The 23,388-nt window shown below is 46.9% G+C and overlaps 3 protein-coding genes across 3 annotated transcripts in view; 1 reads left to right on the forward strand and 2 right to left on the reverse strand.

Annotated features, from left to right (window-relative positions):
* Positions 1-23,388, reverse strand: part of LOC310780720 (uncharacterized protein) — a gene marked incomplete at both ends in the record, with an annotated part of 166,718 nt that overhangs the window by 114,251 nt on the left and 29,079 nt on the right. The window lies entirely within an intron of this gene.
* On the forward strand, positions 5,160-9,456 carry LOC310781413 (galactose-specific lectin nattectin-like). Its single transcript, XM_083642038.1, has 7 exons — positions 5,160-5,229; positions 5,469-5,534; positions 6,854-6,875; positions 7,321-7,415; positions 8,046-8,180; positions 8,576-8,684; positions 8,877-9,456. The coding sequence occupies exons 2-7, from the start codon at positions 5,469-5,471 to the stop codon at positions 8,939-8,941; spliced, it is 492 nt and encodes a 163-aa protein (XP_083498164.1). The 5' UTR covers positions 5,160-5,229; the 3' UTR covers positions 8,942-9,456.
* Positions 9,742-23,388, reverse strand: part of LOC310781600 (uncharacterized protein) — a gene marked incomplete at its 5' end in the record, with an annotated part of 33,220 nt that continues 19,573 nt past the window's right edge. Inside the window, 10 exons of the mRNA XM_083642209.1 lie at positions 9,742-10,565; positions 10,832-10,923; positions 11,194-11,479; positions 11,618-11,904; positions 12,067-12,357; positions 12,451-12,759; positions 14,286-14,305; positions 14,417-14,600; positions 14,696-15,001; positions 22,883-23,197. Coding sequence (XP_083498335.1) covers positions 10,311-10,565; positions 10,832-10,923; positions 11,194-11,479; positions 11,618-11,904; positions 12,067-12,357; positions 12,451-12,759; positions 14,286-14,305; positions 14,417-14,600; positions 14,696-15,001; positions 22,883-23,197 — 2,345 coding nt within the window. The 3' untranslated portion in view covers positions 9,742-10,310. The remainder of the gene's footprint in view (positions 10,566-10,831; positions 10,924-11,193; positions 11,480-11,617; positions 11,905-12,066; positions 12,358-12,450; positions 12,760-14,285; positions 14,306-14,416; positions 14,601-14,695; positions 15,002-22,882; positions 23,198-23,388) is intronic.

Genomic DNA, 23,388 nt, shown 5'->3' on the forward strand with positions numbered 1-23,388 from the left:
CAGAGAACGAAGCTTTCCATCCTCAGATCTTTAGGCTGAAAGGATGCGAGTTGAGCTGCTAGGAGATCCTACTCTGTTCCCTGGGCTCCTGCCTCTTCACCCAGCCCCTCTTCAGCATTGGAACCGCCAAGGCTATCCAGCTCGATGTCCTCCTCTCTTCCGTCAGCACTGGACCCACCGAGGTACTCATAATGTGGCCCGCCTTCAGCGCCGGAGTCACCAAGGTTATAATAATCCAGCCCAGCTTCAGCACCGGCACGACCAACGTTATAATAAACGCGCTCAATGTCTTTCTTTCTTCCTGGCATCTGCCTCTTGGAGGCCTGGAGAGACATGACAAGAGCCGCCTCTGTTACTGGATCACCTCTCTCTTCTAGCAAAAAAAGTATAGTCTACCTACAGAGGCAGCAATGCATTTGTTTGCTCTAATACTGTGTGTCCTCTGGTGGCGTAATAGCTGTGAAATCATGCCCGCTCCATTAGATTGAATGCCCACCCACGAATTAGTCTCTGCCGCCGACTCTGATTGGAAATCAACTGTTCCTGTTGTTTCAATATGAGGAGATGTTTGAATAAAGATGTTCAGTACCTTGAAGTAGAAGCAGAGGCCAGTGACGAGCAACACCACGACAATCAGCGGCAGCATGAAAGCGAGTCTGATGGTGACATCTGTTGGATAACCTGCAACACATTCAGAATCATCACACCAGATCAGTTGACATCATGAGAACAACAGCTCCCATTGCAGATAAAGTTAATGTTGCTCTAAGACCCTTAAAAGCACTAAGTGAAGGTCACATTAACATCTCTGCTTGATTCACTCTCAAATATTAAAAAGCCACATATCTGCAGAGAGTCCGTTTCAAATCAATCAAATGGATTGTTAACACATATCACATATATAGTCACATATTCCTGTTGGATTCAGCTTCAGCTTCCCCCTCAGCTTACCTGAGACAGTGAGAGAGAGGGGCTGGCTCTCAGAGGAGAAGTTATGAGAGAAAACAGAGAGGCGATAAACACATCTGTAGATCCCTTGGTGGGCGTAGTCTGCAGCAGGAAACAGGAAGTGGGCAGAGTGATTGACAGCTGGCTGGGTGTAAAAGTCTGCTGTGTGTAGGGCAGAGTGATTGACAGCTGGCTGGGTGTGGTTGTCTGCTGTGTGTAGGGCAGAGTGATTGACAGCTGGCTGGGTGTGGTTGTCTGCTGTGTTGGGAGCAGAGTGATTGACAGCTGGCTGGGTGTGGTTGTCTGCTGTGTTGAGAGCAGAGTGATTGACAGCTGGCTGGGTGTGGTTGTCTGCTGTGTTGAGGGCAGAGTGATTGACAGCTGGCTGGGTGTGGTTGTCTGCTGTGTTGAGGGCAGAGTGATTGACAGCTGGCTGGGTGTGGTTGTCTGCTGTGTGGAGGGCAGAGTGATTGACAGCTGGCTGGGTCTGGGTGTGTGCTGTATTGGAGGAGGTGAAGATGAGGTGGAAGGAGCCTCCTGGATACTGTGGCTGGATGGAGCAGCTGATGGTGAAGCTGTAGCCCCTGAACACCTGAACCCCCTGCAGCTGGGCCTCGAAGTCCCTGTCCATAGAAGAGAGGGAGAGTATTAATTAATACACAGGACAAGATGTTACTATCCCTTGTGCCAAAATCCGAGGAAAAACACATTTAGAAGCCCAATCCAGAATAAAACAAGCTAACAGGCTAACAAACTAATAAACAAGACACAAATCACCAGTTACCTACCCTAGCCAACAGCAGTATGAAGCATGTCATTGGGGTTTTCAAGTGGGCACCTTCCTTCACCGACGTTTCGTTAAGTTAGGCCCACGACACCTCAAGAAGGCTTAACGGTGTAATCCAGCGTCCTGGAAACACCCCCCTCCATGCTACCACCGCACAACTGCATATTACCTCACTATCTAAGCCTAGCTATCCAGGTCAATTCGGTATGACATTCCTGACTACACCACCACTGTCAATGATTCAGCCCTGTTGATGCGGACCGTTAATCATGACCAACAACAAACAATCCCTAACTACACCACCACTGTCAATGATTCAGCCCTGTTGATGCGGACCGTTAATCATGACCAACAAACAATCCCTAACTACACCACCACCGTCAATGATTCAGCCCTGTTGATGCGGACCGTTAATCATGACCAACAACAAACAGATGTTTGGCTGGAACAGCAGATCTGTAAACAGAGAGGGAGATTATTGTGTGCAACAGCAGATCTGTAAACAGAGAGGGAGATGACTGGCTGGAACAGCAGATCTGTAAACAGAGAGGGAGGTGATTGGCTGGAACAGCAGATCTGTAAACAGATAGATGATGACGACTTGGTGCTCAGGGTTACCTGAGCAGATCAGCTCCAGGCCTGAAGAGCTATTATAAGAACCCGTCTTTTCTGCACACTCCCTCAGAGCACACTCAGACCCATCACAGCGAAAAGCCGTCCTCCATTCAGCTCTTTCTGACGAATTCTCTCTCTGTACTGTGGAGACAACAGAGCCACAGTCGAGCTGCCTGCACACTACAGCTAGTGACGTCTGGTCCCAGCCACCCAATGGTCTCCAGTCTCCATCATGTTTGCATATGCATATTAAAACCACACTCTTGCTGGCATTATATTTAAAATAATTTCCCTTGCCATAGTTAGTGCATAGAAAGTGTCTTTATCAACTGAATGACATTTAATGACAACAGTCGTAAACATTCGGTGAATCCCGAATAGGTTCTGTTTCTTCAAAGTCAGATGCCTCCTCAACACCATATACAGCTATATGCAGATCATAGTAAGACCAGTGCGTGCAGCGATTTTATCACTCGACGCACAGAAGGCATTGGATCAGGTTGAGTGGCCTTATATGTTCGAGTCATTGCACAGATTCCGATTTAAGCTCATATATGCTAGTGCAACATGTTCAGTTATAACCAATGGTGACAGGTCAACCCAATTTCCATTACTTTGCTCGGTTCAGCAGGGCTGCACTCTCTTGCTGGCCCTCTTCGCCGTTGCGCTCGAGCCCCTTGCCTTAAAATTACGTAGTCACCCAAGTATTGCAGGTCTGAAGGATCGGGGGTATTGAGACGCGTATCAGTTTGTACGCCGACGATGTAATAATATATCTACAAAAATCAGAAAAATCGATCCCCACTCTACCAGAATTAATCACGTCCTTCGGTAAGCTGTCCGGATATACAATCAACTGGACGAAGAGTGATTTTTATGCCTATGTCTTTACTCCCAGTTTCCAGGAAAATCTCCAATACAAATTGGCAAAGGACCGCCTCACCTATCTTGGCTTAACCATACCCAGAGATCCTAAACTAATATTTAAGTTGAATTTTGAGGATTTCGTTTTAAGACTTAAAGCAAAATTCTGTTTTTTTTTTACTCCCCAGACCTTATTTCCAGCTTAAAATATGATGTTTTACTCACCCAGATAACTTTGGTTTCATTCGGATCGCCATAGAAGATATTCAGGTCCGAGTAGAGTCTGAACTGGCCAAAACGGCCGAAAACGGGGCATACGTAGTACACACTGCAAATAACGTATTTTCTGGAACGTAGCGGTTCATATCCTCATAATTATCTCGTCCATATATGAACGTGAATCTGTCTAGTCTCCTCTGGGCTGCCTCGGGCAGCTTCGGGCAGCCTCGGTTTCGTCATCCGGGGTCTGTGAATCCAATAGAGGCATTCCTCCTCTGTTCTCGGCCGTGCATCGCTTGTTCGTCCCTGGCCTGTTGTTCCTCTCTCTCTCTCCTCGTCCGCTCTTCAATTTCGATTAGCTCTTCATCCGTTGTTGTAAACAAGTCGATAGTCGTGGGAAAATGACCCCGGTGCGCGGTGATTTCTGGTAGACAATAGCCAGGTAGACAAAGGAGTCAGAAGGAAACTCACGAGACTTCAGCGGGACTTGGGGCGAGAGTTGGATTCACAGACCCCGGATGAGGAAACCGAGGCTGCCCGAGGCTGCCATTGTGGCTCTGAGGCCTCGGCTAGGAGGCAAACAGAAAAGGGAATGACGCTACAATACACAATAATACAATACCGTACAATACAATAATACACATGATAAAACATGTGTAAAAACAAGAATAAAAAGGAGATACAAACCAACACAAGTTCAAAAAACAGTCAAAGGAAGGTTTTGCACTACTGTAGCTTACTCAGCATGATTTCTTTAGAAGATTTTTTAAAACTATTGAGAGAATTAGCTAATTTAATTTCATTAGTGATTTTGTTAAAGTCCTCCTGGGCCTATGTGACAGCACCTTTCAAGGTAGGCTACAGTAGCTGGGTCAACCTAACGAAGTGACCACACTTTTTTAAATTATTATTATTATTATTAATTCTGGCATTGCTAACACTATAATCCAAGGTCTGAAAAGAAGAAAAATGGATAAAATACCTGGCTAAGAAATGGCAGCAGGGGTTACACAATAAAACATACACAACAGTACACAAAAGAAAAATACAAAGATATGTACAATAAAAAAAGGTCACCATTTCGATCAGAAACACGAGCAGCCATCTTGCATGAGACTGCTGTGGAGAACTTGTTTGAATTGATTTAGGGGAATAAGATGATTGCGCTGGAGCTTTGACTGGTAGGTGTTCCAGCCAGGATCAAATAATCAAAGACTGTCTAAGACTGTGGGCAAATTCTCTCTGTATGCGTATCTGTCATATTGTTTAGCTTCTAAAGAACATCCTGGCCATGTTGTTATCAGTAACACATTTAAAACGTGTGTAAATACCCAATTAGGGTGAGCATTCATATCGAGGGATAACACTTGAACAAATCCCTCTGTGCTGTATGCCTATTTGTCATGCATGACATGAACTTCTAAGCAACATCCTGGTCATCCTAGTCAGTAGCACACTGAAAGCATATCTTGTCAAAGCAGCCACGCCACAGGGTGGCATCAGTCAACATTAGCAGTTCATCCTTGTATGTAATTCTAAATAATTTGATGTAACTGTATTTACTCAAGGCAGTAACGACTGTCTTAAAATAATTCATTGATGTCTTGTAGCAATAGATGGATTATTTGATAGATTTCTGTTGGTACTGTCATCATTAGAAGATGCCACATGGTCAGTTCTTGACCCAAAGTACACAGACAAAACAGTATATAAAGTCTGTGTTTCCTCTTCCATGACACTCTGCTACCTGCTGCTGTTAGTCTAACCTCATTAGATCAACTCTCATCAGAACAAAGGTAAGATTTTAAATACTTCTCACCTGACATCTGTTTTTATGCATCGCTACAGGAAAGATTATTCTTCTATTGATTGATTTTTAGCCTATAGTCAGTAGTCTCTCCATGTAAAGCCCAATGCTGCTGGTTGCTATGGACTCACTAAAGTGTTGCCTGGCACATATAACATCTTGGATGTGGTGGTGGTGATATTTGACATATTTTATATTATACATTACTTGTCTCATATCTTTCCACAGATGGCATCTGGTTTTCAGTTTGTGGTGATGCTCTGCTTGACCAGTGGATTGGTCTATGGACAGCGTGTAAGTGAAATCTACAGAAATATTAGTTTAAATGTTTTAGCTATAAATAAGTCACTAGTCGGTTGGTTGGTCCACAAAAAGTTCACCACCCTTTAGCGGGCAGTTTTCAGCAAAGGAGGCTGACATTTTGCATGGAGGTCGTGTGTGTGTGTGTGTGTGTGTGTGTGTGTGTGTGTGTGTGTGTGTGTGTGTGTGTAGGTGTGTGTGTGTGTGTGTGTGTGTGTGTGTGTGTGTGTGTGTGTGTGTAATATATATATATATATATATATATATATATATATATATATATATACTATAAGAGGAATATGAGAGCCTATACGATGAAGATGCGTTGAATTATACTGACGCCTCCTACTTCACATATACTGTATAAAATAGTTTCATTATAACATATAATTAAGCAATATAGCATGAGAGCAAGTGTGTTGTGGCGAATATATCCCGCTGATAAGCTGTTATCCCACGAGGCTGCAGGCCGAGTGGGATAACAGCTTATCAGCGGGATATATGCCACAACACCACGCAGCTCGAGTGCTATATTGCTTTTATAAAACGGTTTCCAAGTATAATAATATAATAATAATAATACTATAAGTCCAACTGGCATGGTATTCTGATAGAGTCAGTTGAAACACTACTGTAAGGCGGGACCGCAAGAACGTGCGGGTGATTTGATTGGATCGTTCTGGAGACTGAAGTTGACATTGGCCAATCCTGGCGCTTGCTGAGAAGCTGAGAGCTTTCTGGAAAGCCGACAGGCAGCTCGAGCGCAGCGCTGCATTCTCAGCGCTTGCTGAGAAGCTGAGTGCTTTCTGGAAAGCCGACACGCAGCTCGAGCGCAGCGCTGCATTCTCAGCGCTTGCTGAGAAGCTGAGTGCTTTCTGCAAAGCCCGACACCAACTAACGTTACGGGGTTAAATGCGGGGTTAACAGCCTTTTTTTTTGCAAAGAAGACATTAGCCCGCATTTATTCTTGTACAAAACATAATTTTCTGCGAAGTATTAGTAAAGTTATAAGCGAAGATCGATTCACAAGGATCTGACAGCTGTCTCCGCCATTTGTTTCTTTTGAGGTAACCAAAGGCTTTTAGTAAGAGAGTTGCCATGACAACCAATAACCCATGGCCATGGGTTATTGGAGTGGGTTATTGGATTTATACAATGGCTGTGAACCAATCAGATTGCTTGATTTGAGAGAGGCGTTTTATAATGTCATTTATATTATATGTACTGTATTACTAATAGTCTTGAGCTAGAATACTGCTAAAGGAGCAAATTGATTGATTTCATTGCTGAGAATGTGTTCTTTGTGTTTACAGGAGTGCAAAGTCGCCTTGTCAGGTTGGTACCTCTCACTGTTATTTCTTCTTTACATTCTTTTAGTTGGACTTATTTTTCTCAGGTGCTGCTCAGTCATGAGCTTGATGGCCTTCCCAAATGCAAAAGGAAATGCTAATTTTGAAGTAATATTGTGTCATTTGTTCTGTATTTTTCAACCCTCTCGTGGGACCAAATGAAACTGTAACTTTGACTATTTTAACTTAAACAAAACATCATCTCATGACCACCAGCAACAAATGATTATTATGCATGTGCCTGCTCATTTGATTGGTCAGTTTCACACACATGTTTTGAACTTGAATCTAGCTAGTTTTCACTCTCACAATAAATTGAAGTCGTTTTTTACTAAGACTACAAAGGATCATTTCACATCATTTTATGTCGACTCAAGTATTTGTTATCCAAGACTGATCTTTATTTGATCTTCTTTCTAACATTGGAGCAGAACAAGAGGTAGCTTGCTGTCCTTCTGGGTGGACCCAGCTTGGCGCTCGCTGTTTCAGCTACACTCACAGTGCAAAGACTTGGCTGGAAGCAGAGGTATCTGATGGAACAATCATGGTTATTGCTATCATGCTGTGTTTCTGCCAATGCTCTAATACCGCTTGTTGCTAACAGGATCATTCAGGAAAAGAAGCACAAGTCTATTTCAAGTCTTCATAAACTGCATTAACATCACATTGTATTATGCACATTGATACTTAGAACTGTTTGTACTTTAGAGTGATTCACACTCAGAGGGGTTTGGATTGACTATGTGATAATTGTTGGTTGATCAAAACATTTCAAATGTACAGAGGACTATTTCTTTCTAGACTGCTATTGTTAGTTACAAAATAAATACATTATGTCTGTCTGATAATAATTAATCAGACAGATAACCTATAGCTTATTGACCCACAGGCCTACAGTACAGTATGTTACACCATCTCAGGTCATGTTGTGTTACATGCTTGTCTCTACCCCATTCTCTCTGTTCATCTCTCTCTCTCTCTCTCTCTATGTTCATCTCTCTCTGTCTCTCTCTCTCTCTCGCTCTCTCTCTCTGTCTCTCTCTGTCTCTCTCTCTCATATTATTTCTTTGTTCCCCTCTGTCCAACTCTTCCTTGTTCTCTGCATTTCTCTGCTCCACTCACTCCTCTCTTTATATCTTTGCTTCTCGTCCATTAGCTCGACTGCATTTCCCAAGGTGGGAATCTGGCCTCAATCCACAGTTTAGACGAGCACAACTTACTCAGAGGGATGATTAACAAAGTGACTGACGCCAACAAAGCAACCTGGATTGGATTCATGGATGTGAATATGGTGAGACATTTACTGATACACAGATTTGTGCTATGGGAGTGAGCACCAAGGAGGAATAAATGTCTATATCCATACCCTACAGCAGAAGGTCTATCCCAATGACCCATTTTCCTTAGTCATTAAGTCACGATCCAAATTTCAACCTCAGAAAACTGCAAAATGGCAAGATTCAGGATTTGAATTGAAACTAATGTCTACAACTTTTAGATGCTTACAATTATGCACATAAGACCCTAAATTATAGAAGGCTTGTAGAGGAAGCAGCACTCACAGGCTGTTGTGGATTTTGGTTGTCAGGGTCTTTACTGTCAAACCCTTTGGGTGTTGTTGGAGGCAAAAGAGTGACGCAGTAACTGAATTAGAGAAGCCAGTAATGTGTACACTTCTTCATCCAGGAGGGAGTGTGGCAGTGGAGTGATGGCACCAAGAATGACTATGCAAACTGGCATGATCTAGAACCAAACAACTTGAACACAGAAAACTGTGGAACGATTAACTTCAAAGGTACCAAAAAAATATTATTTCTTCACTTTATTGTGAAGTAATAACAATACTGAAGATCATAATTTCCTGTATTCTTATTTTTATCTTTAGTCTTTATAATCTAGTGAAGAAAGTCTTGGAATGCTTGGTGAACGCCTCTAAAGTGCTTAATATTTTGTTTTGTTGTTGTGTTGTTTTCCCCTCTGACTACAGAGAACTTGTGGAATGACGTTTCCTGTTCTAACAAAAAGTCTTATGTTTGTGCCATGAACGTCTGACACCGCCCAGGCCACCATCATGTGCTGTCATAACTGCCATCACAATGTCACTTGCACCATGATGATGTCACTTGCACCATGATGATGTCACTTGCACCATGATGATGTCACTTGCACCATGATGATGTCAGGCTTTGAAGCTCTATTGTCAATTTTTATTCCCTTCCAGTTCAATCAGTCAACAGAAATAGATCATCCATCAATACAGTGATACAGACTATGTCCATCCAAAGCCAGTTGTTAGTCCATACAGATCTTACCAACACATTTCTCACTGGTCTGACTGTTAAAATACTAAGCCAATAACATAAACATAACTTCATAAAAACTAGACCCACATTGTTTCTGCCCTGTTGGTATTTGGCAGTCTAACCAGTGACTAGCTGGCCTTTATTACAAAATATGTCTAAATCTGTATACTGTTTGCACTGTTGACCACATTCTTTTTTCACACATTTCTTGATTATTATCAATCAACCAATCAACTATAATAATCAATAAAAGACGAAGCAATATTGTCTGGTCCGAACTCAGTTTTTTGTTGTCTGAAAGTTAACAAACTATGAGCTTAGCACAATACACTGCATGGAAACTCAATGTGCTTCATATACTGTATATATATATATATATATATATATATATATATATATATATATATATATATATATATATATGGCATCTTCTCATCTTACTATGGGGAATATGCGAATCTCCCAAAATGTTGCCGTGTTCCTTTAACCTCTGAGAAAACAATATTGCATATAAAAACAGATATAAAATAATAATAAAAGATACAAGTTAAAGGCAATATTATTCTATCATCATTTTGTAGGTATGACACAGAAAGCTACAGTAACATAACATAAGCCAATCACAGCACACACACAAGGGGAATTCTCTTTACTATGTTGCTATGATTCAAATTCCATTGATGTTTAAAACTGCCTACTGCAGCTTTAGAAGGAAACAACCAAATAAACAGCTTTATACAGCTAATAAAAGATGCAAGCTATAAAAACCAATCAATTAAGACAAGTACAAAAAGATAATATATAAATCAATTAAAACATTTGCAGAAGTTAAGTGGTTAGTGACAATTGAAAAATGTGCTCTCCTGTGTGGTAACGTGGTCGGAGGTTGGGACAGTCGCAGCCAGTCAGTAGTAGTACAAACAATCATCAAGTTTGCCTTTCCTCCCCAAGTCTACTGACTGAAGCTTCACAAAACATCACAACACTAAGCTTACACATCTAAATCAATACATCTGAAGCACATCATGATCTATTGTACAGAGATTTACACAGAGAACGAAGCTTTCCATCCTCAGATCTTTAGGCTGAAAGGATGCGAGTTGAGCTGCTAGGAGATCCTACTCTGTTCCCTGGGCTCCTGCCTCTTCACCCGGCCCCTCTTCAGCATTGGAACCGCCAAGGCTATCCAGCTCGATGTCCTCCTCTCTTCCGTCAGCACTGGACCCACCGAGGTACTCATAATGTGGCCCGCCTTCAGCGCCGGAGTCACCAAGGTTATAATAATCCAGCCCAGCTTCAGCACCGGCACGACCAACGTTATAATAAACGCGCTCAATGTCTTTCTTTCTTCCTGGCATCTGCCTCCTGGAGGCCTGGAGAGACATGACAAGAGCCGCCTCTGTTACTGGATCACATCTCTCTTCTAGCAAAAAAAGTATAGTCTACCTACAGAGGCAGCAATGCATTTGTTTGCTCTAATACTGCGTGTCCTCTGGTGGCGTAATAGCTGTGAAATCATGCCCGCTCCATCAGATTGAATGCCCACCCACGAATTAGTCTCTGCCGCCGACTCTGATTGGAAATCAACTGTTCCTGTTGTTTCAATATGAGGAGATGTTTGAATAAAGATGTTCAGTACCTTGAAGTAGAAGCAGAGGCCAGTGACGAGCAACACCACGACAATCAGCGGCAGCATGACAGCGAGTCTGATGGTGACATCTGTTGGATAGCCTGCAACACATTCAGAATCATCACACCAGATCAGTTGACATCATGAGAACAACAGCTCCCATTGCAGATAAAGTTCATGTTGCTCTAAGACCCTTAAAAGCACTAAGTGAAGGTCACATTAACATCTCTGCTTGATTCACTCTCAAATATTAAAAAGCCACATATCTGCAGAGAGTCCGTTTCAAATCAATCAAATGGATTGTTAACACATATCACATATATAGTCACATATTCCTGTTGGATTCAGCTTCAGCTTCCCCCTCAGCTTACCTGAGACAGTGAGAGAGAGGGGCTGGCTCTCAGAGGAGAAGTTATGAGAGAAAACAGAGAGGCGATAAACACATCTGTAGATCCCTTGGTGGGCGTAGTCTGCAGCAGGAAACAGGAAGTGGGCAGAGTGATTGACAGCTGGCTGGGTGTAAAAGTCTGCTGTGTGTAGGGCAGAGTGATTGACAGCTGGCTGGGTGTGGTTGTCTGCTGTGTGTAGGGCAGAGTGATTGACAGCTGGCTGGGTGTGGTTGTCTGCTGTGTTGAGGGCAGAGTGATTGACAGCTGGCTGGGTGTGGTTGTCTGCTGTGTTGAGAGCAGAGTGATTGACAGCTGGCTGGGTGTGGTTGTCTGCTGTGTTGAGGGCAGAGTGATTGACAGCTGGCTGGGTGTGGTTGTCTGCTGTGTTGAGGGCAGAGTGATTGACAGCTGGCTGGGTGTGGTTGTCTGCTATGTTGAGGGCAGAGTGATTGACAGCTGGCTGGGTGTGGTTGTCTGCTGTGTGGAGGGCAGAGTGATTGACAGCTGGCTGGGTCTGGGTGTGTGCTGTATTGGAGGAGGTGAAGATGAGGTGGAAGGAGCCTCCTGGATACTGTGGCTGGATGGAGCAGCTGATGGTGAAGCTGTAGCCCCTGAACACCTGAACCCCCTGCAGCTGGGCCTCGAAGTCCCTGTCCATAAAAGAGAGGGAGATGTTTGGCTGGAACAGCAGATCTGTAAACAGAGAGGGAGATTATTGTGTGCAACAGCAGATCTGTAAACAGAGAGGGAGATGACTGGCTGGAACAGCAGATCTGTAAACAGAGAGGGAGGTGATTGGCTGGAACAGCAGATCTGTAAACAGATAGATGATGACGACTTGGTGCTCAGGGTTACCTGAGCAGATCAGCTCCAGGCCTGAAGAGCTATTATAAGAACCCGTCTTTTCTGCACACTCCCTCAGAGCAGACTCAGACCCATCACAGCGAAAAGCCATCCTCCATTCAGCTCTTTCTGACGAATTCTCTCTCTGTACTGTGGAGACAACAGAGCCACAGTCGAGCTGCCTGCACACTACAGCTAGTGTCGTCTGGTCCCAGCCACCCAATGGTCTCCAGTCTCCATCATGTTTCATCTCCAGTTCACCAGCACAGCGGCTAGCTCCTCCCACCAGCCTGATGTCATCAGCTGAACGGAGACAAGATAGTCATTAGTAACAGAAGTAGTCATTGTGATTAAAACAGAAATGAAGCCTAATCCAAGCTGCAGCTCCTCTTCTACCTGAGCAGGTGAGTGCAACGGCTTTGCCAGGTGAGCAGGTGTTTCTAGCTGAGCCTGGGCTTCCACAGTCCAGGAGGGCAGACTCATTCCCTTCACACTGGAACTCTTTGGTCCACATTAGGGCCTCCTCCACTTCTCCATAAAGCGCCCCCTGGAGGACTGAAGGAGCCCCACAGCCAAGCTCCCTACAGACCACCTCTGCATCCTGCTGGTCAAAGTCTGCGTCACACACTGAGGACCACGACTGGTTATACTTCACCTCCAGCCTGCCTGAGCACAGACTGGTCCCATTCACCAGCCTCACAGACTCTGGAGATAGAGAGAGCATCAAGAGAGAGAGAGAGGTATTAGAGAGATATATTTCCCTAGAATACCAAGATTACATTAAGTGTCACATGCAGAGAAAATCTGTCTCCTCTTGGGAGAAAACATACAAACAGCCCAAACAGCCTAGCTCTCCGCCAGGGGTTCTGCCGAGTTTTGCTCCCCCGCCGAGCAGCAAAGAAAAGCATCCCCACCTCACGGGAGCATACTTGTAATGATTTATACAGACATGTATCTGTTTAAAAGTGATATAATTGTCTGGTAGACGTGACTTCCCTGATTTCTAAGTTAAAAGAGCCCCGAAATATGTTGGGGATGCAATTCTCGGCCGGGATGTGGAAATGTTCACGGCACCTGTCGCAAGCGCAAATTAGAGCCGTGCCAAAATCATCTGCCCCCATATGCCTGCGCAAACGGGATTTGGGCGGTCTTAACTACCAGAATTATTCACAGGCGTGGCCAGGCAAGGATGGGTATTACGTCAATCAAAACCAATCAGATTCCCGTCTCGCAATGGCTGTTTGCCCGAGGAATGCAATATGCTGTAATTCTCTCCATGCGTAATAGAGTGTACTCACTCGTGCGAGGACAGAGGGAGCTTATTGACAGATCGTCTGTGGTGCCAACGACCCTCCGGCTTATGAAGGTAAATAGCTTATGTCCATTGTCCAACAAGTTTTCTCAATTCATTTCCCTCTTTGCGATGTGATAAAAGTTTCTCAGTGAGTTATAGTTGATTGCCTCACTGAATTATCTGCTATTACCCAATTTTAGCAGCATAATTTGATGTCTTGGTGTGGCAAGGCTGTGCGTAATGACATATCCAAAAGGAATTCCACTTTCCACTGCGCAAATACCTCTCTGCGCTGGGAGCGCAGCCGTAATCTCCGTGCACCGCACCCAGTGCAGAGAGGTATTTGCGCGTAAGAGGTCCTTTTCAAAGCTCTTAGCGCAAAGTAATTGCGCGCTGCTGACGATAGGGTAATGCCATCAATCCCACATTTTAGGGCTGAAACGCCTGCTTTGGCATGGGACAGCCAATGCCCAGTACAATTATCACAGGCATGCGCTTGTGTCCGCCCCCAATTTGCATTGCGCACGGCGTTAAACGAGCGCAAACGCTAAATTAGCGCTTTTGGGAAGATAGAGCCCAATGGCTCCTCCATCACTCATAGCCTGGAAATCCTAGATGATTTGTTACACTTTAATTTCATTCATTATTAATCACCTCTTTATGTTTTATCATTGTTGAGTATTATATAATCATTATTATTATTATTATATTATTATATTTTGATATTTGTATCACATGTATGTTACATGTTAAATCTATGTCATTTTAAGTGTGAGGGGATTTTAATGTGAAAATGTTGATCTGTAACTGATATAGTGTGCTGATTTGACAACATGCATTTAATTAAACTGAGAGGAAGACAGACAGACAGACAGACAGACAGACAGACAGACGAGACTGGAAACAGTCTCATAGTTGATGTCATTGACGGTGTTACCTGAGCAGGTGACCTTCAGGCTGGAAAGAGAAGAGTCAGAGTCAAACCATGTTGATACACACTCGCTCAGCGTAGACCCAGAGTGAAGACAGGAAGAACTGATCCTCCATACAGATGTTGCTGAGGAATACCATATCCTTTCTGTGGAAACAGCAGAGCCACAGTCCAGCTGTCGGCACACTACAGCTGCTGACTTCAGGTTCCAGACAGAGGTCACCACACTGTCATCCACTGGTCTCCAGTCTGCATGGCGTTTCATCTCCAGTCCACCAGCACAGCGGCTGGCTCCTCCCACCAACCTGACACCATCAGGCTCTGAACAGAGACAAGAGAGTCATCAGTAAAAGAAGTAAAGTCACTTTGATTAGAACAGAAATAAAGCCAAACCCAAGCTGCAGCTCCTCTTCTACCTGAGCAGGTGAGTCCAACAGCTTTACCCGGTGCGCAGGTGTTTCTAGCTGAGCCTGGGCTTCCACAGTCCAGGAGAACAGACTCATTGCCTTGACACTGGAACTTTTTGGTCCATGTTGGAGCATCCACTTCTCCATAGAGCGCCCCCTGGAGGACTGAAGGAGCCCCACAGCCAAGCTCCCTACAGACCACCTCCGCATCCTGCTGGTCAAAGTCAGCTTCACACACTGAGGACCACAACTTGTTATGCTTCACCTCCAGTCTGCCTGAGCACAGACTAGTCCCATTCACCAGCCTCACAGACTCTGGGAAGAGAGAGAGAGAGAGAGAGAGAGAGAGAGAGAGAGAGAGAGAGAGAGAGAGAGAGAGAGAGAGAGAGACAGAGAGAGAGAAAAGAGAGAATTTGAATTTAAAAGACCCTTTATCAAACCAGTCAGCCAGATAAAACACACTCAGCCTGCAACAACTGAAATTAACAATCCAGCCAAGTGACATGAACCAGACAATCAAGAATAGTAAGTGTATTTTACACAACTGTTCCCATATCTTCCGCGCTATCTGACATTCCAAATCAATCTGCCACTGCTTCCGGATGTGATCAGTAGATCAAAATTCGAACAGGATTTATAAACATAAAAGATCAATCTTTTTGGTATGGGTTGCTTAAGAACATTCCAGAAAAGACACAGATTTGGAGCATGTATATTTTTTGGTCTTATTTGTAACAAGCGGAAGAAATGAGACTGTTGCAAAGAATATTTTAGTCTTCAGGCCGTCAAATGACTCCACTGTTCCTCCCTCATAGAGTTTATGAAAACTGTTTTAAGGTACCAACTGTGTGGACTGAGGCTTGAAAAAGGAGTTTATTTTATTTTGGCCCTTGGTCTTGGAATGACCTGCAGACTCGTCTGAAATTAGTCTTCCTCATCCCTTTGTCCAGTTTAAAAATATATATGAAATCTTTACCACGCGCTGCTCTTGCCGCAATGCATAACTATTTTGCCATGTTCTTTCTTTCTTATGTATTTTGTTGTTTTCTTGTTACTATTGTGACGTGACCATTTTTGCTTCGTGATTGTGATTGTCGCGGCTTGACAGTTGTTTGGAACAGCACCTTTGGTGCTCTGCTGCGTGTTATGCCTTCTGCAACCTGAGATTTGCAGAGGGTTTTGATTGCATGTTTAGAATACACACTTCTGAGGCCAGTTGCACCAACAGGGCTTAGTTATGCCTGGTCATAACTCCTATGCCGGTCGTTGTTAAGACCAGTCTTAAGAGTGGATTTATGCCGGTTGCACCAACACGGTTTATGCCTGGTCGTAACTATGTCGGGCATAGCAAAGCGCGTCCATGTGAATTGCCGGCGAATGCCCCCTGATTGGCCCAAAAATGTGCCTCGCGACCTGCTGGCCACTACTGTATGTGCGTCACTACACCCTCCCTGCTCCCACCCTCCCTCCTCCTGTGGAAGCTCCGGGGGAAAATGGCGGCGATTGAGTGCCAGGCAGTCTGAATGAAATTGAATGTAACGTTCCCAATTCTATGTATTAAATTCTAAAAAACTAACGTCAACATTTGGGAAGGCACAACTAGGTCGTTATAATCGCATTTCATGCTTCGAAGGCGACTTGACGACCATGAGGACCGTGAGGACTCAATCACAGCAGGTCTCCGCTGATAGACTAGACTACCACGGAGATCTCTGTTACAGGCACAGGCAGTTTATGCCTCCTCCTGACCAGCCTGGGCTTAGTGAAAAGAAGGCATAAGCCCTCTTGGTGCAGCAACCGGCATAGCTGTTAGGTCGTAAAGTTATGACCGACTTAGCTTATACCCAGTCTTAAACCCTGTTGGTGCAACTGGCCCCTGATGTGTAGATGGTAGTCTTTGCTTTATTCTTTTTATTGTATTGTAGCGTTCCTGATATTTCATGAGGCAGAGGCTTCTTGCTGGTACAGGTTCTTTATTCACAGTTATTCATATTCACAACTCTCCGCTGTTGTCATGCTCATAGATAGCAGCTTCCCCCTAGGCAGTGCGCGGAGACTGACTGCACATGCTCAGTCTCCGTCCGGAAGTGGTCCCACAGCATAGTGCTCCCCAACATAGCACTCCCCCACACAGTTCCTATCTGTAGTGGAGACACTACCATTGCTCACCACTATGTGTGTACTGCTGATTCGCTACATACTCCCCGCCCAACAATAAGGTCAACGCCCACGTTGACACCACATCACCCCTCCCCTGTACCAACACTCCCAGCATCTTTTTTTCTTTTTAACAGTTCTTTGTTTTTTAACCACATCTTATGTTTCCATCTCAGGCTTTTCCCACGTCTCCTCCCCACAATATCTCATGCCATACACATCATCCACTTTTCATTATAACACTTCCAACCACCATCTCCTCCTTATTTTTTTTATTTTTTTTTTATTTTATTTTTTTAGTACAACTCGAAGTTGCTCAAATGTCCTGGAGCCCTTGGCTCTCTCCGTGGCCGTGTTAGTCTCTGTGAACCTGCCGGTGGGCCTGACCCCACCTGCAGTGTCTCTGGTGCTTCAAGTCTCTGAGTGGGGCCCGCCCGGTCATGGCCGGACGCCCCTCTCTGTGGAAACCGATTCCTTCTTTCACTCTGTCCAAGTGAAACCGCTGGGCGGCCGAGATCTGGGGGAAGGGTGCACCCCCCCCGGTATGGGGCCAACCTGTCCCTGTGGAGTACCTTCTTGCCACCAAGTGGCATCTGCACCCGGTACACCACCTCCCCCATTCTCTCCATCACCCTGCATGGGCCTGTCCAGTGACAGTCCAGTTTAGGGCTACGCCCTTTTTTTCTCCGGGGTGTGTACACCCATACCAACTCCCCCCCCTGGAAATGGTTTCCCTTTGCCCTCACATCATAGTTCCTTTTTTGTCTCATGCCCGCTTTCTCTAGCTGGGTCCGAGCGAAGTTGTGAGCGGACTCTAATCGATCTTGTAGCCTCCTGGCATACTCTCTCCCCGGGGGAGCGTCCGGTGCATCCGGTGGCTTGCCGAACGCCATTTCTGCTGGTGTCCGCAGTTCTCGACCTAACATGAGCAGGGCGGGTGTGCAGGAGGTGGACTCGTGTGTTGCGGATCTGTAGGCCATGAGGATGAGAGGCAGGTGCGTGTCCCAGTCCCTCTGGTGCTCCTCCGTGAGGATGGCCAACTGCTTTTTCAGTGTCCTATTGAATCTTTCTACTAGGCCATCGCTCTGGGGGTGCAATGCTGTGGTCCGTGTCTTTCTAATGTTCAGTTTCTCGCACATGGTGGCGAACACTCGTGACTCGAAGTTTCTTCCTTGGTCACTGTGTAGGGTCTCTGGTGCTCCGAACCTACTGAACATGCCTGTGACTAGTGCGTCGACCACCGTCCCCGCCTCCTGGTCGGGCAGCGCGTATGCCTCTGGCCATTTTGTAAAGTAGTCCATAGCTACTAGGACGTATCGATTTCCACTCTCTGAGCGTGGAAACGGCCCCATCACGTCTACCCCTACCCTCTCCATGGGGGCTCCTGCTGCTAGCTGTTGGAGCGGGGCGCGAGACTGGTCTAATGGCCCTTTGTACGCCGCGCAGAGGTCGCAGCGCCGACAGAAGTCCTGTACGTCTCTCCTCATCCTCCCCCAATAAAAGCCTTGTCTGATGCGACGGAGGGTTTTGCTCACCCCAAAGTGGCCCGCCCCTACTGTCCCATGGCAGCTCCTGCACACCTCATCTCTCAGTGTCGTTGGCACTACTTTTCGCCACTTGTTTTCTCCCGTTGCTGGCTCTTTCCAGCACTTCATCAGCACTCCACTGTTCAATCTCAGGGTGTCAAACCCTGCCCACAGCCCTTTGGTTGTGTCGGTGGCCCCCGCCACCTCCTCCCATTGCGGCTTCTGGCCCGCTTCTACCCACTGCAGCACTGGTGACAGCTCCCTGTCGTTTTCCTGGTGGCCCTTCCAATCTGCTGCTTCTGCCATCCGCAGTGTCTTGCACACTGGCCCATCTCCCGTGTGGTTAGGGCAGATTCTAGCGTCTTCTTGGAGCTCCCTCTCTCTCCCCTCTCTCTTCTCACGGTACACACACCCCCTTTCCGCGCAGGGTCGTCGTGACAGGGCATCTGCATTTACGTGGTGTCTCCCTGCTCTGTGCTCTATGGTGAAGTTATAGTCCGCCATTCTCTCTAACCAGCGGCACACCTGTCCCTCCGGCTCCCGGAAGGACCACAACCACTGCAGCGCTGAGTGGTCGGTCCGTATGGTGAACTGAGGCTGTCCCAGGAGGTAGTATCTAAAGTGTCTCAGTGCTTCTACGACTGCTAGGAGCTCCCGGCGTGTGACGCAGTAGTTTCTTTCTGTCTTATCAAACGTCTTACTGAAATACCCCACCACCTGCTCCCCCTCCGGCCCTGCCTGGGACAGCACGGCCCCCATACCTCCATTGCTGGCATCAGTGTCTAATAGGAACGGCAGTGCGGGGTCTGGTGCTCTAAGCACGGGGGTCTTGGTCAGCGCTTTCTTGAGGGTTTCGAACGCTAGGTGGCATTTTGCTGTCCAGTCGAAGTCTGTGTTCTTTTCTTTAAGCCGGAACAGTGGCTCTGCGATGTCAGAAAATCCTTTTACAAACTTCCTGTAGTAGGATGCTAACCCTACGAAGCTCTCGAGTTCACTTTTGTCTCTGGGGGTGGGCCATTCTGAGACTGCCCGTGTTTTTTCCTCTAGAGTGCGGATGCCCCCCTCGCCGATGCCATGTCCCAAGAACTCTACCCTCTTCTTCAGGAAGTGGCACTTATCTGGGTGTAGCTTTAGACCCGCCGCTGCTATTTTCTGTAGGACTTTTCGTAATGCTCCCACCGCTGCCTGAAACGAGCCCCTGTGTGTCAAGATGTCATCTAAGTATACGACGCATTCTGTTTGGGGAATGTCCCCCAGCAGTTTCTCCATTAACCGCTCGAACGTTGCGGGTGCGTTACACAGCCCGAAACTGAGTACTCGAAACTGCCACAGTCCTCTCTCGGTGCGGAAGGCGGTCTTTGGCTTGGCATCGTCGCAGAGGGGCACCTGCCAGTACCCACTGCGGAGGTCTAGGGAGGAGAACCAGGCTGACTCCCCCACTATGTCTAGTAGCTCCTCGATGACGGGCATCGGGTACGCGTCTTTTTTTGTCACTTTGTTCAGCCCTCTATAGTCTACGCAAAATCGCATCTTTGCGCTATTTTTCTTTTTTACCAACACTACTCCCGATGCCCATGGGCTCTCTGACGGCTCGATGATCCCTGCCCTCAGCATGTTTTCTACAGCTTCGTTCGCTATATCTCTTCTTGCTGCTGGAATTCGACGGGGATATGATCTGATGGGCTGCGCCCCTTCAGTGTCTATTTGGTGTTCTACCAGGTGAGTGCAGCCTAGTTCATCGTCCGTCATCGCGAAAATGTCTTTGTACTCTTCTAGTACTCTCCACAGTTCGTCGCTCTGTTGTGGTTCTAACCCCTCGCTCTGACGTTGGTGTAGTGTCCTGAGCATTTCTAACCTCTCTGTCTCTCCCTCTGCCTGTTGCATTGGCTGAGGGCAAGTGCTTGGAGGTGGGCTAGGGGCGTGGTTTTGGGGGGGGGTTGGGTCTGCTAGGTGGGGTTCATGCTCTACGGTGACGCGGTACACGGTGATGTTGTTAACGTTAGGCCGTTCCCTTGGAACGGTGGGCGGTTGGCTCATTTGGACTACCGTTCCTTCTGCAAATGTCAATGTGCTTCTTCCTAGGTCTACTGTGCATTTGTTCATCGTTAAGTAGTCTTCCCCCAGGATGCAAGGCCCCGCCATTTCTACCACCCACACCGGAAAGTCCACTGTCTGTCTCCCCACTGTTATCATTACGTGTCCCCTCCCCCTCATTGGCATTAACTCACCGGACACTGTTCTTAGCAGCTGTGCTGCTGGCTGCTCCAGGCGCATCCCCTCGGGCATCATGTTGACGTTCACCAGCGTCGCCGTACACCCCGTGTCCACCAGGGCGGCGCAGTATCTCCCTTGTAGGTAGGCTGGAACATGGCATCGGTTCATCGCGCGCGGCCCGCTCTGCATGTTGACAGCTCCGGCGATGTCGTCTACTTCGGGGCACGGCGGAGCCCCACCTCTCTGTTGCTGTCGGTGGGCTCCCTCCTGCGACGCTGTGGCTACGGGGACTGTGGCATCGTAGACCCGTCTCGCCCCATCTGGACGGGCCCCGTACCGTTTCCCTGGTTCCACGTTCTCCGGCGGCAGTCTGCTTCCCGATGACCGGGACGCCCACATCCCCAGCAGATCATGCTCCCTCTAGCCCAGCTGTTGTTCCGCTGGGTGGGCTGTCGAGCGGGGTTGGGCTGCAGGGTCGCTCTGCGGAGCAGTTGTTCTTTGAGTTGTTGTACTGACTCGGACAGTTCTTTCACCATGTTGCCTTGTTCTGCCAAAGCCGTCTTCCACGCTGGCTCTTCTTGTATCGGGCTTTCCGCTGCCATTCTCACTACGGGGACAGCTCTCCCCTCTTCGCTGTTCATGGTCCAGCCCTCTACTGTCTCTCTTTCAAACGCCAGCTCTAGCGCTATTTCTAATGTCTTTGGCCGTTGCAGCATTACTTGCTCTCGTAGCCCTCGCGGCGCGATAGCCTGGACGAAGTAGTTTCGGGCTAGCTCGTCCAGTGCTTCTGGCGGCAGCCGGCTGTATACACGCCGGCTGAGGATCTCAATGTCTGTGGCTAGCGCCCGCAGCGACTCCCCTGGTCGTCTACGCCTGTTACACAGTTCTGCGACCATAATGCCTTCTTCTTTGCATCGTCCGAAACGCCTCCATTACCACGTCTAAGTCTTTGGTGTCTGCCATTGCTGCTACACATGTTATAGCTTCACCCTCGAGTGACATTACCAGATGACTGGCTCTCTCTCCCCTCGACCAGCCATTCATTTCCGCTGCTACGTTGAACATTGTGCAATATGGCTCCCATTCGCCTTTACCGTTGAATTTTGGCGGGGTGATTTCCTTTCTTCCTCGCCGCCCGCCGTCCTTCGTCTCCTCGACCCGTGTCTCGTCTTTGTCTCCGGTTCTCCGGCTAGCTTCACCGGGCCGTGGCACAGCCTCCATTGTTACAGCGGTGTTGTCAACCCGCTCGATCTTCACTCTCACCGGCCTCGGCTCTTCCGCTCTCTCCGCCGCCTCGTTAGCCCGCCTGCTAGCCTCTTTGAGCCGCGGGGTAGCTTCCGTGGCTACGGGGATATCGCCGTTTAGTTCGGATTTTATCATCACAAACCCCAGGCTTGCTGCTGCTATCCCCGCCTGGATCTCTGTGGTAGCGGCCGCGTCTACCCCGTCTTCTTTCTCCTCGGGTGCTTGGTAGTCCGCCCCGGCTCTTTCTCTCCCCGCCTCCCGCCTGAGTCTTTGCTTCTCTCTCTTCAGGAACTTGTTAACCATTTTTGCCGATTCTGGAGGTAATTCACCGTTTTAAACTTCTGACGCCAATGTAGCGTTCCTGATATTTCATGAGGCAGAGGCTTCTTGCTGGTACAGGTTCTTTATTCACAGTTATTCATATTCACAACTCTCCGCTGTTGTCATGCTCATAGATAGCAGCTTCCCCCTAGGCAGTGCGCGGAGACTGACTGCACATGCTCAGTCTCCGTCCGGAAGTGGTCCCACAGCATAGTGCTCCCCAACATAGCACTCCCCCACACAGTTCCTATCTGTAGTGGAGACACTACCATTGCTCACCACTATGTGTGTACTGCTGATTCGCTACAGTATTGTTGTTTGTATTATTGTTTTGTTTCTTCCATGCTAACATGTCCAGTATAATCCCATGTGTAACTTTGCTGCCTTCTTGGCCAGGTCACAATTGTAACAGAGATTTTATATCAAAATTGTTTTATCTGGTTAAATAAATAAGTACATATTTGGAATTAAATTGAGAGGGGGAGGGCGAGACGGACGGACGGACGGACGGACGAACACACACACACACACACACACACACACACACACACACACACACACACACACACACACACACACACACACACACACACACACACACACACACACACACACACACACACATTACACACACACACACACACACACACACACACACACACACACACACACACACACACACACACACACACACACACACACACAGACAAACAGAAGAGACTGTTTGTGTTACCTAAGCAGTTAATCTGCAGGGTGGATTTGGAGCTGGCAGACTGTGTTGTTACACACTCCCTCAGTGTAGACCCAGACTGAAGACAGTAAGGTTTGAAACTCCATACCAAATACAGTTTGGAATACTTTTTCCTTTCTGTTGAAACGGCAGAGCCACAGTCCAGCTCTCTACACACTACAGCTGCTAACTTCAGGTTCCACTCAGAATAGGTACTAAAGAGTGTATCATCTACTGCTCTCCAGGCTCCCTGGAGTTTCATCCACAGTTCACCAGCACAGCGACTATCTCCTTTGACCAACATGACATCATCAGGTTCTGAACAGAGAGAGACAAGAGAGTCATTAGTAGAAGAAGTAAAAATCACTTTGATTAGAACAGGAATGAAGCTAAATCCAAGCTGCAGCTCCTCTTCTACCTGAGCAGGTGAGTCCAACAGCTTTGCCAGGTGAGCAGTTTTTGCTAGCTGAGCCTGAGCTTCCACAGTCCAGGAGGACAGACTCACTGCC

Source organism: Poromitra crassiceps, assembly GCF_964638095.1.
Source record: "Poromitra crassiceps genome assembly, chromosome: 8".
Taxonomy (NCBI): domain Eukaryota; kingdom Metazoa; phylum Chordata; class Actinopteri; order Beryciformes; family Melamphaidae; genus Poromitra; species Poromitra crassiceps.

Bases quoted from the DNA above. Each gene is read 5' to 3' on its own strand.
- LOC310781413 (XM_083642038.1), top strand. From the start codon at position 5,469: ATGGCATCTGGTTTTCAGTTTGTGGTGATGCTCTGCTTGACCAGTGGA. The intron at 5,535-6,853 runs GTAAGTGAAATC...TTGTGTTTACAG, and splicing joins GATTGGTCTATGGACAGCGT to GAGTGCAAAGTCGCCTTGTC. The intron at 6,876-7,320 runs GTTGGTACCTCT...ACATTGGAGCAG, and splicing joins GTGCAAAGTCGCCTTGTCAG to AACAAGAGGTAGCTTGCTGT.